Source organism: Callospermophilus lateralis, chromosome 5 (genome assembly GCF_048772815.1).
Source record: "Callospermophilus lateralis isolate mCalLat2 chromosome 5, mCalLat2.hap1, whole genome shotgun sequence".
Taxonomy (NCBI): domain Eukaryota; kingdom Metazoa; phylum Chordata; class Mammalia; order Rodentia; family Sciuridae; genus Callospermophilus; species Callospermophilus lateralis.
The window spans coordinates 37387226-37405549 of NC_135309.1; the positions used below are offsets into that span (position 1 = coordinate 37387226).

At 38.8% G+C, this 18324-nt stretch overlaps 1 protein-coding gene across 3 annotated transcripts in view; it reads left to right on the forward strand.

Moving 5' to 3' along the window:
• The first annotated feature begins 6512 nt into the window (after positions 1 to 6512).
• The window catches only part of Sec24a (SEC24 homolog A, COPII component), an 87348-nt gene continuing 75536 nt past the window's right edge, over positions 6513 to 18324 (forward strand). For all 3 annotated transcript variants that reach the window (XM_076856497.2, XM_076856496.2, XM_076856498.2), the window contains exon 1: positions 6513 to 6879. In XM_076856497.2, coding sequence (XP_076712612.2) covers positions 6783 to 6879 — 97 coding nt within the window. In that variant the 5' untranslated portion in view covers positions 6513 to 6782. The remainder of the gene's footprint in view (positions 6880 to 18324) is intronic.

The following is an 18324-nucleotide window of genomic DNA, read 5'->3' on the forward strand; positions in this document are numbered from 1 at the left end:
AAAAATAAATATTAAAAATAAATAAATAAATAAGCATATGGGAGATATAGAGGCAAAGTTATTTCTCACACTTCTGATACTATGATGTCAAGATGTGTATAGAGTGGGTGATGATAGAGGGAGAGATTTGAAGTTAGCTCTTAGCTAATACAGTTAGCTTAGATGGTAACACGCTCGCCTGGCATGCGTGCGGCCCGAGTTCGATCCTCAGCACCACATACAAAAACAAAGATGTTGTGTCTGCCAAAAACTTAAAAAAAAAAAAAAATAGAAACAGTTTAGAAACAAGTACTAGTGATGTAGTTTAGGCCATAAGTGCAATAGGAACATATACTAGTGGATTAATGAAAACTGACAGAGTCAGAAGACTAAAAGAAATAACACTTTTTTTTTTTTTTATTTAATGCTGGGGATGGAACCCGGGGCCTCATATATGCTAGGCAAGCTCTCTACCACTGAGCTCTAGTCCCAGCCCAAGAAATGATGCTGTAAATGTATTCATTCAAAATGGTTTTTCTGGGGGTGAGGCTCAGTGGTAGAATGTTTGCCTAGCATGCCAGAGACCCTGGGTTCAGTCCCAGCACACCTCTCCAAAAAGGTCTACTGAATGCCTGTTAAGTGTGAGCCCCAAGTGCTAAAAATACATAGTGAATAAGACATAGTCCCCAGTCTTCACTTTCTGACAGTCTATTTCTTAGATACACATAATTACTTTAGAATTGATGTATAGACTTATATTTCATTGAAGAAAGATAAACACAGATATGTAACAAAGATGAGAAGAGCTAGGAAGCAACAGAAAAGGGTAAAAGGGAGAGAGTGAACAGGATAAGTAGGTTATTGGACAGAATGTTCAGAGATGGCTTCTTTAATAAGGTGATATTTGTTGGCAAAGGTGTGAGAAAAAAGGTACACTCATACATTGCTGGTGGGACTGCAAATTGGTGCAACCACTATGGAAAGCAGTATGGAGATTCCTCAGAAAACTTGGAATGGACTGTTTGACCCAGCTATCCCACTCCTCAGTTTATACCCAAAGGACTTAAAATCAGCATACTACAGTGATGCAGCCACATTAATGTTCATACCAGATCAATTCACAATAGCTAAACTACGGAACCAACCCAGATGTTCTTCAACAGATGAATGAATAAAGAAGATGTGGTACATATATACAATGGAATATTACTCAGCCTTAAAGAAGAATGAAATTATGGCATTTTCAGGTAAATGGATGGAGCTAGAGAATATTATACTAAGGTAAATAAGCCACTCCCCCGAAAACAAAGGCCAAATATTTTCTCTGCTAAGCGGATGCTGATCCATAGTGGTGGTGGGGTAGGGTAGGGAAGAATGAAGGAATTTTGGATTGTGTGGGGGTAGGGGAGCAGCGCTGTGGGGATGGGAAAAACCATAGAATGAGACAAACACTATTACCATATACACATGTATGATTACCCTACTGTGTGACTGTACTATGTACAGCCAGACTGTACTATGTTCAGCCGGAATGTGCTCCATTTATGTACAATGTGTCAAAATGCATTATACTGTTATGTATAATAAATTAGAACAATTTTTTAAAAGTTTTATTAAAGAGGTAATATTTGAATAAATCTGGGAAGAGGTGAAATAATGAGCTCTCTGGATGTCTTGAGGAAGAGCTTCCAAGTAAGGAATAAAGGTAAAGATGGATTTATGCTTAGACAGATAAAATAGCATATGTGTCTGGAATGGACTGAGTGAAAGGGAGTATGGGAGAAGATAAAGTCACAGAAGTAGCAAAGCTGGGTTCTCTAGGGCTTTGAAGGTTATGAATAGAATTTGGGTTTTACTCAGCATGAGAAAAGTCATGCTGAGTCAAGCATAATGGCTTATTCCTGTAATTTCAGTGGCTCAGAGGCTGAGGCAAGAGGATGGTATGTTCAAAACCAGCCTCAGCAACTTAGTGAGGCCCTACACAACTTAGAAGACCTGTCTCAAAATAAAAAATAAAAAGGGCTGGGGATGTGACTCAGTGGTTAAGCACCTCTGGATTCAATCCCTGGTACCAAAAGGAAAAAAAGAAAAGCCATGCTGAGGGATTGTTTTGGGGGGTACAGGGAGGAGTACTGGGGATTTAACTCAGTACCACTGAACTACACCTTTTTAAAATATTTATTTTTGAGAAAGGTCATCACTAAGTTGCTGAAGCTGGCCTTGAACTTGGAATCCTCCTGCCTCAGCATCCCAGGTCGCTATGATTATAGGCATATGGCACTACGCCCAAGTCATGCTGAGGAATTTTAAATTGATGGAGCAGGCAGGGGTAGGAGTTATAGATTTGAGGGTACAAGAAAATAAAAGTGCGATAAGTATTTTAGGAACTCAATTCAACATGTAGGATGGATTGGAGACAGGAATCCAGAAAAATGATTCCAGTAGTTCAAGTATAAGATGAAAACTAACCAGAATAGACAGTAAGAATAAGAAATACATAAACAGAAAAGTGTCCAAGAAAGTAATGGGATTTACTGGTTTAGTGTATAATGAGTGTACTTGTGATGTAGCTTCAGAGCAGCTGACTTGAGATACAAACAGATGTCCTGTCAGGCAAATGAGGCCAGAGGAACTGATTCTAAAATGTCACCACAAGAGTTTCAGTGAAGGAAACTGTACAAATTAGTTTGGAACTGAAACTGCTTTTTAGTTTGAAATAAACACAACAATTTTTAAAAATTTGTTTTTAGTTGTAGATAGACACAATGCCTTTATTTATTTTTATGTGGTGCTGAGGATTGAACCCAGTGCCTCATACATGGTAGGCGAGCTCTCTACCACTGAGCTTCAACTCCAGCCCAACAGAACAATTTTTTTAACAATTTATTTATGTATTTATTATTATGTGGTGCTGAGGATTGAACCCAGTGCCTCACATGTGCAAGGCAAGTGCCCTACCACTGAGCCCCAGCCCCAGCCCCCAAACAGAACAATTTTAAAAAAATAATTAAAGAGCCAAAGATAAACCACCTGCCCCTTCCTGAAAAGTGAACCAAACTGGATCCTGTTTATTAGTTGACAATGCAACAGTCATAGCAAGCAGGCAAAGGGGCCCTGTTATGCCTAAGTCCACTTCCTCATACCAGCAAAATTTTTGTTTGTTTTATTTGCAGTCCTGGGGATTGAACCCAGGGACTTGTGCATGCTAGGCAAACGATGTACCAATGAGCTACACCCCCCAGGCTTCTTTAAAACATTTTTTTGAGACAGGATCTTACTAAGTTGTTCAGGCTGGGCTCAAACTTTCAATCTTCCTGAGTAGTTGGGATTATTGTTTTTTTGTATCAGCAAATTTTATTATGAATGCTTGCATCCCATCCCTCTTTTGAGTATAAACTCAAATGTAATGAATATCCTTTGCAGTGCTTGCCTCCTTACTGAGATAGTTCCTTTGTGTGTGTGTGTGTGTAGGGGGGTACTGGGGATTGAATCCAAGCCCTTTTTAGTTTTTATTTTAAGACAGGGTCTCACTAAGTTGCACTGCCTATGCTGGCCTCAAATTGTGATTCTCCTACCTCAGCTTCCAGAGTCTCTGGGTGTTTATAATCTTTAAACTAGGATTGAAGACTCTGCAAATAATTTATTTGGTACCAGGGATGGAACCCAAGGGCACTTAACCACTGAGCCACATCCCTAGCCCTTTAAAAAAAAAAAAAAATATATATATATATTTAGTTGTAGATGGGCACAATGCTTTTACTTTATTTATGTGGTGCTGAGGATTGAACCCAGTGTCTCACACGTGCCAGTTGATTGCTCTACCACTGAACCACAATCCTAGCCCATCCGTAGCCCTTTTTATTCTTTATTTTGAGATAGGGTCTTACAAGGTTACTTAGAACTTTGTTAAATTGCTGAGGCTGGTCTGAAACTTGGGAACCTCTTCCCTCAGCTTCTTAAGCCACTGGGATTACAGGTGTGCACCAGCGCTGAAAATAATTTATAACAGACATATGAAGGGTTTCTGTTGTTTTGGAAAGAAGTAGAATTAAAAAAAAAATAGACTCTATGAATGACATTAATTAAGGGCAGGTGGAGTAGATATAGTTAATAGAAACAAAGAAATATCAGTAAGTTTAACAATTGGCAATAGCACTAATAATTTTCCATGATATTTTAAGTGGTCATACTTTAAGAAGTCATATAAGATTTGATATTATGTGGGTTCCTAATACTTAATATGAAAATTATATTTTTGTATGTTGTTCCATGTTAATTCTTAAACTTATATTACTATTCCTCAGTATTTTAAAGCTGACTACAATGAAAATGTTACAAACATTTGAAAGACTTAATCATAGTTTGAGGGAATAATAGCCACAGGGAACCTTAGAGCAAATTTTAGAGAAAGTATTGTTTACTTATTAGCAAACTACTTCTAATTATTTAACTGATTTAATCAATGAGGTTATTTTCTTTCAAAAATCTCTGAACACAAAGGTATTGCTTAAACAGAACAAAGTTCAAAGAAAGCCTGATTTAACCAAATCAAATCTCTGCCAAGGTCAACAAACCAAGATAAAAAATATATAAATATATATAAAAAGAGAATTAAACTGATGTAAGTTTGAGACCAGGCCTATGTATTTCTCTCTTTGAGGAGTAACCCTGGTTTTCTGTCTGATTTCATGAAAGTCCAATTGTTTTCTGAAGCCTATTTATTCTTTAAAACATTAAGAAGCTTGTGATTTTTTTTTTTTTTTTTTTTTTTTGGTTCTGGGAATTGAACCTAGGGGTGCTTAACTACTGAGCCACATCCCCAGCCCTTTTTTGTATTTCATTTAAAGGCAAGGTCTCACTGAGTTGCTTAGGACCTCGATAAGTTGCTAAGACTGGCTTTGAACTTTGAATACTCCTGCCTCACTCTCCCAAGCCACTGAGGTTACAGGCATGTGCCACCATGCCCTGCTGTGTATTTTCTTAAGTGTTCTTGGATATGTGATTTGCGATTTGTTACAGGAGTTCTAAGCTGAACAGAGTTTGGCCAAAAGCATTATCTTCATCCTAAAGAAGCCTTTACAGCTGGCTCATGGTGCATACCTGTAATCCCAACAACTGGGGAAGCTGATGCAGGGGGATTGCAACTTGGAGGCCAGCCTCGGCAATTTAGTGAGATCCTGCTCAAAATTAGAATAAGGTCTGGGATGTGGCTCGGTGGTAAAATGCTCCTGGGTTAAACGCCCAGTACCAAAAATAGAAAGAAAGGAAGAAAGCTTTATATCTGCACCTCGTAAAAGAGAAGTTTTAATTGTTGAATTCCATTCACAGCAAATACACTAAGGTGCTGAGATAAATGATAATTAAAGCAGGGTTATGGTAAAAATCCACATTTAGTTATTTATTCTTACTGCTTGTTCTTCAGGACTGACACAATGGTTTAGATCTTGCTCTTTTTCCAAGTAATGTAACATTTCACAGTAGACATTTGATATTAAATGAATTAGGTAAGATGTACTTCACCCTGAGGTTGTGAAACCTGTAGCATGACATTCTAATCAACAGTACAAATCTGTGAAGAAGGATTTTGTCATCGGCTTAGAGCAGGAAAAACCTAAGTAGAGTGAAGGTAGCTAAGATCATTACTGAAGTCATTAATTATGTTGTCCAATCATCCAGTTTCTACTTCCCTTTGGCCTCAAAAGTCAAAGTCTACTCTCAAAAACAAAACAAAAACCCCTACTTTCCCAGTAAGGAAGTTTGAATTCTTCACCTTACAGCAGATCCACAAACTCTTAAAGAGGAAATAAAACTGCCATTTAATGTAATGTTGGAGGATGGGGTGTATGGCTCAATAGAGTGCTCTCCTAGCTTGCGTATGGCCTGGGGTTAGATTCTCAGCACTAATTAAAAAAAAAAAAAGTGCTGTTAATGAACTTCAGTGTGACTATGCTATGGATAATCGAGTTTAAAAATTAAAAGTACCTCTGAATCTCCAGTAAAAAAGCAAAGGCTTCTTTACTTGATCACATTTTTAACATACATATTTAACTACCTCTTTAAAATAATTCCCTGGAATATGACAACAGAATGTGAAATAAAATAATGTGATGAACATTAACCGGTTCAGCTACTAGTGGTGGCATAATCCCAACAGAGGATGATGATGTTTGTAGTCTCAAGTAATCCTCAAAGACTGGGGAGAGGAACTGTTTGTCCCACTCCACGAAAGCAGCCACTGAAGTCTGCATTCATTGCCCCCGGATCCCCGCTCAGCCCGCGAGGTTACGTCCAAGACGCGGGGATTTCCGCAGCGGTGACACACGCCACTTCCGGCCGGCAGTCGGAGTCAGTGACGTGGCAGGCTAGTCCGGGCACCGTCCACGGGGCCGGGACGACGGGACAGTCAGGTGGCCTCGGGGCAGCCCCACGGGGAGAGGTGAGCGCTGGAGAAGCCTCGAGCCCGGAGCCGGAAGTGCCACGTGTCCTGATTGCGCCTGCGCGGCCAGCGGCTGACAGGCACTTCCGGCCGGGGCCTCCCTCCTCTCCGGTTTAGGCTGCCGTCTCCCAGCCCGGCATTCGCGGCCCCACTGGCCCGACTTCTAAGCTTCAGTTCCCAGGCCAGGCCGTGGATGCCGGCGGGCTGGGGAGAGTGAAGCGCCGTGCCTCGGGCTTGATGCTCCGCCCTCTCCTCCAGTCTTCAGTCCTAAGTCTTTGGCCCTCTCCCTCTGCTTTCAGCAGTCTCTCCGCTGGGCGCTGTTGTCGACTCAGACCAGTACCTTCCAACAAGGATAACTGCGGTCGTCATGTCCCAGCCGGGGATACCGGCCTCCGGCGGCGCCCCAACCGGCCTCCAGGCCCAGAACGGGGCCTCCTCGACCTCGGGGTCTCCCTACACCAACGGTGAGTGCTGCACGGGGGCGAAGAGCAGGGCTCAGCTTGGGCACGGGCTGGAACTCACCTTTGGATGCTGTTTACTCTTCAGGCGACCGTGGAAGAGAGGGTGACCTCTCGGCTGGGGTCTGGCGCGGGTGGTGGTGGGCGGCTGAGCCCCCGATACCGCGGCGTTTGTGCACTCTCAGGCGCGGGCTCGTTTTAGCGTTTTACACACACACACACATTCAGTCAGCAAACAGTTAAAGAGCACCCGCTGTATGCAACACCCTGGCAAACAAGGGTGAAAAAAAAAAAAAAAAACCCAGATTCGGTCAATCCCTCAAAAAACGGTCCCAGTGGCTGTGCCTTCACCCTCCGCGCCACCTAACTCCAGTCTCTCGGGGAGCAGAGTTTGGAGTCTGATTCGTCTCGAGCAGGTTGGGGTCGTATTTATTCTGAGTTTGCGGACATGAATGAATGAGTGACTTCTTGCGGAGACCCCTTTAGGACCTACTCATCTCTCCCAGGACTTTCCCAGAACTGTGCTTGGGTCACCTGTTCAGTTTTTCAGCCTTGAAAGAACCAAGTAGATTTGTTGTTTGATTTCCTAAGGCCTTTTACATCACTTGGAAAATGGTTGGACCTCTGAGAGGCATGTACATGTGGCACTGTAATTTGTAATTTGTGTGAGAATGTCTTAGTTTTATAACTCTTCTAGGATTCCTTGAATTGTAGTTGGTGATTTGCTAAACTTTTTTTTTTAAATTGTTGTAATCGAGAAAGATTTTCTGCCAACAGTCTGCCTACTTACCAATTAACTAACACATCTTTGGTTTATGGAAATAATACCAGTAGAATAATACTAAAGTGCTTAAATTGCACACTGGAATCTAAGATTACTGTGAAGTTGGAGAAAATAGCCAGTGACTAAAATGGCCAATTTACATTGTTTTTAGAGACGTCTACTGTTTTCTTTACAAAGAAGGCTCTTTTTAGGACTTTTAAAATATCTATGGGTAGGCAGCTATGTGGGCAGAAGCTAGAATAGGGAATAGGCACTGAAAATGGCGTTAACTTAAGTCAGTTGTTCTTTCTCAAGTTTATAGTAACAGATTATGTAAAGTATATTCTATTCTATGGTATTTAGTAACATTTACCCGGAAGATGAAATCATTTTAAGACATTCACTTTAAGGTGAAAAATTAAATAAGATGTTACAGGGCCATGCATTTTTCATATAATTGCTAAATTGCAACCTTTTTTTTAATTGTTAAATTTGTTTTAATTAGTTATACATGACAATAGAATGCATTTATGCACTTTGTTATATCATACATAGTTGGGATATAAATTCTAATTTTTCTGAGTGTACATGTTGGAGAATCATATTGGTCATGTGGTCACATATATACATACAGTAATAATGTCTGTTTCATTCTACTGTCTTCTAAATTGCAATCTTATATAAACTTTAAAAAAATATTTTTAGTTGTAGGTGGATACAATACCTTTATTTTGTTTATTTAATTTTTTATGTGGTGCTAGGGATCAAACCTAGGGCCTCACACATACTAGGCAAGTGTTCTACTGCTGGGCTACAACCCAGCCCTTATATAAACTTTTGAAAGCAAATCTTGCAAATGTACTTCTAAGTTTATATGTAAGTGTAGTTACTATAATTTTGAAGTGCTAAAGGAATCTAACCACTGTGATATGCTGTTTTTGAATTGTTATCACTATGTTGATTTGATTCAGGTCAATGGGCATTTGTTGCACATCTTCTAAGGTCTGTCCTTGAAGACATAGAAGAGAATAAGAAAGCACTTCCTGTGCATAGGTTGCCCAGAGCCAGTTGGAAATTCAGCATTTTGACTAGTGATTGCATTTTAGGATGATAGCAGCTGAAAGAATGCAGCCAATTTGAGATGAGGAATGAAATAACAGGAGTTTGCATATAAGCCTCTTTTAAGATATAATTTCAGTCTTTTTTTTTTTGGGAGGGGAGCACTCTACCACTGAGGAACATCCCCAGCCTTTTTTTGTTTTGTTTTGAGATGAGCTAAGTTGCTAAATTGCCCAGGCTGTCCTTGAATTTGAATTCTTTCTGCCTAGCCTCCCAAGTAGTTAGTATTACAAGTGTGCACAACTGCCCCCTTGCTTCATATTCTCTCTTTTTTTTTTAACATTTTAGTTCTTGATGGACAAAATACCTTTATTATATTTATTTATTTTCATGTGGTGCTGAGAATTGAACCCAGGGCCTCATACATGCTAGGCAAGCACTCTACCGTTAAGTCACACCGTTAAGTCTCCTTCATATTCTTATTTTTTTTTTTTTTTTTGAGAATTTTATTATTTATTTATTTTTTTAGTTTTTGGCGGACACAACATCTTTGTATGTGGTGCTGAGGATTGAACCCGGGCCGCACGCATGCCAGGCGAGCACGCTACCGCATGAGCCACATCCCAGCCCCTCATATTCTTATTTATAAGCTCCATTTCTAAAGTTTAGTTTCAATAAATGGCCAATATCCTATGTTGGGTTTTTTTGTTGTTGTTATTGTTGTTGTTGATCCCAGTAGTAATACAGAGAGTAGGGATGTGGTGGTGAATTGAGCAGGATGGGGGTGGAGGGGATATTCCTCTAGAAGGTTTAAAAAAAAAAAAAGGTTCAGTGGGTCAGTGGGCATATCTGTAATCCCAACGACTCTGGAGGTTGAGGCAGGAGGATTGCAAGTTCCAGGCCAATCTCAGTAATTTAGTGAGGCCTTAAGCAACTTAGTGAGACCCTGTTTTCAAAAAAGAGCTGAGGATGTAGCTCAGTGGTAAAGCATCTGTGAGTTCAGTCTTCAGTACAAGAGAAAAAGAAAGAAATTAAATAAATGAAAAAAAAAAATTCAATGCTGGAATCTAGTTTTAGTTAATTCTTTCAAGGCAGTAATTGCTGCCTAAGTATTCTATTGAAAACTCAAGCTTTAAATTTAATGTAGCTTGCATAAATTTCATATTATAGTATAGTTAGATGTTCAGACATTTTTAGATTATAATCAAAGGCCTATTAATAATGACCTTTTTCATTTTTTTATAATTTGCTTTTATATTGTGTGGTGTTATTATGTTACAGAATTTGCATTATGACCTAAAAGTTGTTTAGACAAGTTTTTCTAAATCTTTGTGTGGATTGTATATAACATATTTCTTTTGCAAAAAAAATTGATAGTGAGACTGTATAGTGCTTAAACTAGCTGATCTTTTTTTTTTTAACTAGCTGATCTTAATCTGATTAGCATGTAATAAGGCTAAAGTCAAATAATTAATCCCATTGAACCTTACCTCCTTTATCAACTATTTGAATCAATGTACCAAGACAGAAATTGCAGTTTTATTGCTTTCATTTGTTATAATAATTATGTAATATTCACTTTTTTACTATAGAATTAAGGGTGAGAAGGATATTCTCCACATTTTTCCTTTATTCCTAATATATTGTAGCTTTATAATGTTTGTTCAGCTTCCCTCTAGACTATAAGCCCTGTGAAGAGAAGGATATCTCTTTTTGCATATTATTCTTTCTCCAGCTCTCCACAGTGTGTAGCACACTTTAGGAGTAGCCAGTTTTGTTGAACAAAAGTGTTAGAATTGGGTATTTTGTAAGTCATTTCACTAAATATGTATTGATTTGTTAATAGTAAAATTGAAGCTCTCTTCCAAATTTTTTTTTCTTCTGGCTCTTTTTTGCACAATATCATCAGTCAAAACAATAGAATTTGTGAGCCCAGCATCATGGTGCACATATGTAATCCCGGCAACTCAGGAGTCTAAGGCCAGAGAATTCATCCTGGACAGCCTGTCTCAAAATGAAAGGGTGTGGGGATGTAGCTCAGTGGTAAAGTGTCCCTGGGTTCAATCCCCAGTACTAAAAAAAAAAAAAACCCACCAATCCATCCAGAGTTTTTATTTTTTTCCCCCAGAGGGGGCATCAAGGGGCTAGGACTGTAGCTCAGTGGTGGAGCACTTGCCTAGCATGTGTGAGGCACTGGGTTTGATCCTCAGCACCACATATAAATAAATAAAATAAAGGTTAAAAAGAAAAACAACAACAACAACAACAACAACACTATTTTTTAAAAAATGCTATTCATCTAATTTAGGAGTAACAAAAATGTCAATTTTCAAATTTCCCTCTAATGTAAATCATGTTTATGATTGTGTATTTAATATAAGAAGTCTTTAATTATGAAACAAACATGATCTAAATAAAAGTGGCATGTGGTCTGTAACACTGATTATTGTGTTTTCAGTAGTAGAGGCTGTAACTCTGGATTCCCACAATACCTTTTGCAGATCTCTTTTAGAATTTACCAGTTGGGTGCAGTGGCACATACCTGTAATCCCAGCGGCTCAGGAGCCTCACAAGTTCAAAACCAGCCTCAGCAATTTAGCAAGGCTCTAAGCAACTTAGTGAGACCTTGTCTCAAAATAAAATATGAAAAAAGGGCTGGGGATGTGGCTCATTGGTTAAGCACCCCTGGTTCAATCCTTGGTACTGAAAAACAAACAAAAAAACCTACCATATATTGCATGTAGTAACCATTGTGTTTCTTGTTTTATCTAATAGACTGAGAGCTTCTTAAAGACAGAAACAGTGCTGGTTGCAGGGGTCACAGTGGCCTGTAATCCCAGCTACTCTGGAGGCTGAAGTAGTAAGTTCAAAAGTTTAAAGCCAGCCTGGGCAACTTAGTGAGACTCAAAAAGGGCTGAGGATATAGCTCAGTGGTAGAGTGCTCCTGGGTTTTATGCCCAGTACCACAAAAAAATGGGTGGTGGTGGGGGAGAGAAATAGTAACAAGAATTAGTATTTATTTTATTGTCACTTACTATGTGCCCAGGCCCTATGCTTTGTGGTTCCGTTATATGCATCATCTCATTTAATTCTTACAATAGCCCTATGAGGTAAGGAGTATTTTTTTTTTCAGTTGTAGATGGACACAATATCTATTTATTTTTAATGTGGTGTTGAGGATTGAACCCAGTGCCCCACACATGCAAGGCAAGCGCAAGCGCTCTAACACTGAACTACAACCCAGCCCTGCAAATAGATATCTTTCTTTTTTTTTTTAATATTTTTTTTGTTGATGGACCTTTATTTTATTTATTGTATTTGGTACTGAGAATCGAACCCAGTGCATCACGCATTCTAGGCAAGTGCTCTACCACTGAGCCACAATCCCAGCCCACAGATAGATATCTTTCTATTAGACACCTCCACTTGTATTTCTTGGCACCTGAAAATTAGTATGTATAAAATACCTCTTTGGTCTTTTTCCCTTTATCATTTCCCACCTTCTCTAATCTTTTTTCATCTTTCTGTTCTAATGAGTAGTACTGTCCATTCACTGAATTGCTCAGATCAGAAAGCTAGGAGTCATCCTTGATTCCTTCCTTTCTTCATTACCCCTATTATTTCTATATCCCATACTGTCTGTTCTGTTGAACTTGTAATTCGGATGTTTTAAAATTAATGTATAGAAACTAAATATTCCTGTGACCCCAAATGTTAAATTCTTTTTGTTAAAAATACAAAATTCGTTATAAACTCCATATGTATATAGCTGTTTTATCATTATAAATTCAAAACATTGAAGTAAAAATATCTATAAAAGCAGTACAGCTCATCAACAGATACTTCTAAAAAATAAATATAAATGGCCAACAAATATATGAAAAAAAAATCTTTAGCAATCAGGAAAATGCAAATCAAAACTATACTGAGATTTCATCTCATTCTAGTTAGAATGGCTGCCATCAAGAATAAAAACAATACTAAATGCTGGTGAGGATATGATGGAGAGGAATACTTTTACACTGTTGGTGGTATTGTAAATTAGTAACACCACTATGGAAATCATTATGGAAGTTCCTCAAAAGATTGAGCATGGAAAGCTGGTCACAGTGGCACATACCTGTAATCCCCGTGGCTCGGGCTGAGTCAGGCAGATTGCAAGTTCAAAGCCAGCCTCAGTAAAAGAGAGGCACAAAACAACTAGGTGAGACCCTGTCTCTAAATGAAGTACAAAGAAGGATTGAGGATGTGGCTCAGTAGTTAAGTGCCCCTGAGTTCAATCCCCATACCCCACTCTCCTCCCCCGGAAAAAAAAAAAAAAAAAAGAGATGGAGCTTGGAACCATCATATGATCCAGCTATATCACTCCTTGGTATTTATTCTAAACAAAGTCAGTATACTATATTGATACATGCATACCCATGTTTATAGCAGCCCAATTCACAATAGCCAAACTATGGAACCAGTCTAGCTGTTCATCAGTGGATGAATGGATAAAGAAAATGTGGTATATATACACAATGGAGTTTTATTCAGCCATAAAGAAGAATGAAATTATGTCACCAGCAGGAAAATGGATGGAACTTGAGAATGTTGTGTTAAGTGAAATAAGCCAAACTCAAAGTGAAGGGGTGTACGTTTTCTCTCATACGTGAAAGCTGGAGAGGAAAAAGAAAAAGAAGGGTAGGAGGGGGTGTCTCATGAAAATCAAAGGGAGACCAGTAAAATCAAAGGAAACGGGGGTGGGGTGGGTGGGGTGGGGGGGTGGGGGGGCTGGGGATGTGGCTCAAGCGGTAGCGCGCTTCCCTGGCATGCGTGCGGCCCGGGTTCGATCCTCAGCACCACATACAAACAAAGATGTTGTGCCTGTCGAAAACTAAAAAATAAATATTAAAAAAAAAAAAATTCTCTCTCTCTCTCTCACTCTCTCTTTAAAAAAAAAAGGAAACCAGTGGGAGAGAAAGGGAAATACTGAGGAATGATATTGGGCAAATTATATCATTATATTGTGTGTATGTATGAATATGTATCAACCAGTCCCACCATTATGTATAATTATAATACACCAATAAAAATATGGGAAAAATACAGTTCAGTTTTAAGACACTCAATAATATGATAGTTTATCTGAAGCCAAAGTTGATTGGATTGTTTTAGTTTTATGATGGAGCTCTGGTTGGGTGCTATCCTGGTCACTCACTATTTTTATTTTTATTTACTTTTTTGGCTTGAACCCAGTCTTTGATATTCATTTTCCTAAGTCTTTTCTTTCTTTTTTTCTGTACTGGGGATTGAACTTAGGGACACTCAACCACTGAGCCACATCCCCAAGTCCTATTTTGTATTTTATTTATAGATAGGGTCTCATTGGGTTGCTTAGCGAGTCAATTTTGCTGAGCCTGGCTTTGAACTCATGTTTCTCCTGCCTCAGCCTCTCAAACAGCTGTGTGCCACCATGCCTGACCAGCTCTTTTTCCTTAAGGCTTATTTGTTTGTTGCTGGGGATCAAACCCAGGGTCTAGCACATGCTAATCACCTACTCTACCACTCTAGCACATGTTCCGTAAGTGCTCTGCTTTTGGGCTATTCCCTCAGCTCTCTTTCACACTCATGATAACACTGGATACATCCTGATAATCTTCCCATTTCAAGGTCATTTGATTAGAAACCAGAATTCTCCTTTGTCATGTAACCTGATTCCAGGAATTAGGACATGGACTTCCATGTGAATCATTTCTACTTAAAATACACATCAGCCCCATCATTCCCTGGTTATTTGTCTTCCTTTTAAAAAATGAATATTGTTTTCAGTTGTGGAGAGAAAAATTTTTTCCTATAACTTCTTAGGTTCAAGTATGTGCCACCATACTTGAACTTCTTTATCAAATCCATACTTCTTTAGTGTAGTCCTCAATTCCTGCTTCACTTCAGGCAAGTGTCTCAACAATTTGCTCTTGTCATACTGAACTTTTTTCAGAATGCCTTTCCACCATCACAAGCTGTTGTAAATATAAATTCCTTTACAGGAACACTTTTTTTTTTTTTCCCCTTTTTTTTGGTACCAGAGATTGAATCCAGAGGCACTTTCCCACTGAGCCACATTCCCAGTCCTTTTTATTTTTATTTTTAAATTTTAAGATAGGGTTTCACTAATTTGCTTAGGGCCTTGCTAAATTGCTGAGGCTAGTTTTGACCTTGCAATCCTTCTGCCTCAGCCTCCCAAACCGCTGGGAATACAGGCATGTGTCACCATGCCTGATTTACAGGAACACTTTTTTTTTTTTTTTAATAGTTTTTTAGTTGTAGGTGGACACAATATCTTTATTTTGTTTTTATTTATATGGGTGCTCAGGATTGAACCCAGGGCCACACACGTGCTAGGCAAGCGCTGTACCACTGAGCCACAACCCCAGCCTTACGGAAACACTTTTTTTTTGGTAATATACTCTTTTTCTTGAGGCTATTCTTTATTTTTCGGGCTTGTTTGTTTTGTACTGGGGATGAAATACAGGGCCTAGCACATGCTATGCACATTCTGTATCACTGAACTACACCCCAGCCTTCTCAGGTTTTAGCTTAAAATTCCCTTCCTCAGGAAACCATCTTTGCCACCTTTTTGTCTTCAGTCTAGCCCAAGTGTTGCCTACTTTGGGGCTCTCAGTGTCATAGGGTTCCCTTATCATATCACTCTCTATTGGAGTGCCTGATATTTGCCAATCTAGACTGAGCTATTGGAGGAGTACAGGGATGAAATGGACCTTATTCACCTTAGCGTCCTAAGAATGTTCTTAATTAATAGAGCTGTTCTTTAACAAATGACAGACAAGAAAAAAAGATTAGTTCAAATAATTTGCTTTACTAATATCAGATTTATAATTTTGCTGCAGTGTTCAGGACACAAATATATGGGTTTTTTTTTGGATAATGCCAGTAGAGAACATTTCAAGAATGCTAATTAGCCTTACTTAGTGACACATGCCTATAATCCCAGCAATTTGGAAGGCTGAGTAGGAAGACTGAAAATTCAAGGCCAGCCTGGGTAACTTGGTGAGACCCTATCTCAAAATAAAAAATAAAAATGACTGGGGATGTAGATGTGGGGTAAAGTGCCCCTGGGTTTGATCTCTGATACTGAAAAAAAAATTAATAATAAAAAGTGCTAACTATACGAAAAACACTGTTATAAATGTTTCACATAAATCTCATTCTCACATTTTTATCAGTTTCCTATTACTGCTTTAACAAATTACCACAAATTTAGTGTCTCAACCAACACCAAATTAAGTTCTAGAGGTCAGAAGTCTGACTTGGGTCTTACTGAGTTAATATCAAGGTGTTTTTAGGGCTGTAATCCTTTCCGTAGCTTCTGTGAGAGAGTCTGTTTTCTTGCCTTTTTCTACCTTCTGGAGACTGTGCTCCAACAGTCCTTGGCTGGTAGTCTTCTTCCATCTGCAAAGCCAACAGTGGGCTTGGTGAGTCTCACATAGCATCACTCTGACACTGACTGTCTTGCCTCCCTCTTTCACCCTTGTGATTACATTAGATATATCCTGATATTAATCCCATTTTTTAAATATTTATTTTTTAGTTGTAGTTGGCACAATGCTTATTTTTATTTATTTATTTTTATGTGGTGCTTAGGATTGAACCTAGGGCCTCACACCTGCTAGGCGAGCTCTCTACTGCTGAGCCACAATCTCAGCCCCAGTCATCCCATTTTATTTATTTATTTTATGTGGTACTGAGGATTGAACCCAGCGACTCGAACGTGCTAGGCAAGCACTCTACCGCTGAGCCACAACCCCAGCCTGCCCCAATTATCCCATTTTAAGGTCAGTTGATTAGCAACCTAAATTGCATTTTCAGCCTTATTCTCCTTTGTCATGTAACCTAACACAATTCCAGGGATTAGGAAATGGACTTCTATATGAGTTGTTTCCACTTAAAATACAGTGTGATCCTATTACTATTCCCATTTTATAGATAAGGAAACTGAGGTACAGAGAAGTTAAATATCTTGGTGCTGGACATCAACCCAAAGCTCAAGCTTGCAATTCTTTTTTTGTTGTTGTTGTTGGTTTTGGTATGTTGTCCAGGCTGGACTCCAGATATCCTCTTCATAGCCCTTCGGAGTACTGGAATTATTAATGTGTGATACTATACTCAGTACAAAAGGTAAAATATTTTGCTCAAGAATGAACACTTAACTAAAAGGATTTGTCTCAGATAGTTGTTATTTCAGACTGTGCTTTTTTTTTTTTTTTTTAATATTGATGGCATCTATTTATACAGGAAATCTTGGTCATAGCAAGCCAAAGAATACCAAGATTTTAGGGTGGGATTATTTCTTAATCTATTGTAACTACCAGGAATTCAAGTCAGAAAACCAACTAGATGTTTATTCATATAATTCTGGATGAAGATGAAATTTGAATAGGAAAGACTGTAGAATAAATCTATCATAATTTTCCTATGTACACATATTAAAATATCTAAGTGAATCCCACCATGGGATTCTGATTAGAATAAGATCTATCCCATGCTTGTATAATTTTATCAAAATGGATTCTACTTTCATATATAAGAAGAACCGATAAAATAAAATTAAAAAAAATTACCATTGAACTCAAGGTCACTCAACCTTTGAGGCACATCCCCAGCCCTATTTTTTATGTTTTTTTTTTTTTTTTGGTACTGGGGATTGAAAAAGGCACTCGAACACTGAGCCATATCCCCAGCCTGATTTTGTATTTTATTTAGAGACAGGGTCTCACTGAGTTGCTTAGTGCCTCGCTTTTGCTGAGGCTGCTTTGAACTCGAGATCCTCCTGTCTCAGCTTCCGGAGCCTTTGGGATTATACATATGTGCCACCATGCCTGGCTGTATTTTATGTTTTTTTTTTTTTTTTTTTTAAAGAGAGCAGGGGAGAGAGAGAGAGAGAGAGAATTTTAATATTTATTTTTTAGTTATCGGCGAACACAACATCTTTGTTTGTATGTGGTGCTGAGGATCGAACCCGGGCCGCACGCATGCCAGACAAGCGCGCTACCACTTGAGCCACATCCCCAGCCCTGAATTTTTTTTAATATAAAGACATGGTGTCACTGAGTTTAGGCACTAAGCTTTTGCTGAGGCTGGCTTTGAACTAGCGATCTTCTTGCCCCAGTCTCCCGAGCTGCTGGGATTACAGGCATTTGTTATTGTGCTCCGGCTGTTTTTTTTCCTTTTTGTTGGTCTGTTTTAAACATTCTAGATGATAGTGAGTGGTACCTTGTTGTCGTTTTGATTTGTGTTTATTTAATAACTGATGTTTGTATTTCTCTAATGATTAATAATGTTCAGTGTCTTTGCATCTGCTTATTAGCCATTTGTATATCTTCTTTGAATTATATGCCTATTTTGAAAAATTTAAATTATATTTTTGCCATACTAGGGATTGAACCCAGGAGTGCCTCTACCACTCAGTTACATCTCTACCCCTATTTTTTTTTTTTTTTTTTTTTGAGACAGGTTTTCACTGAATTGCTCAGGCTGGTCTCCAACTTGTGATCTTCCTGCCTCAGCCTTCAGAGCAACTGGGATTACAGCCAGGCACTACCAGTCCTGGGACTACTTATTTTTTATTTTAA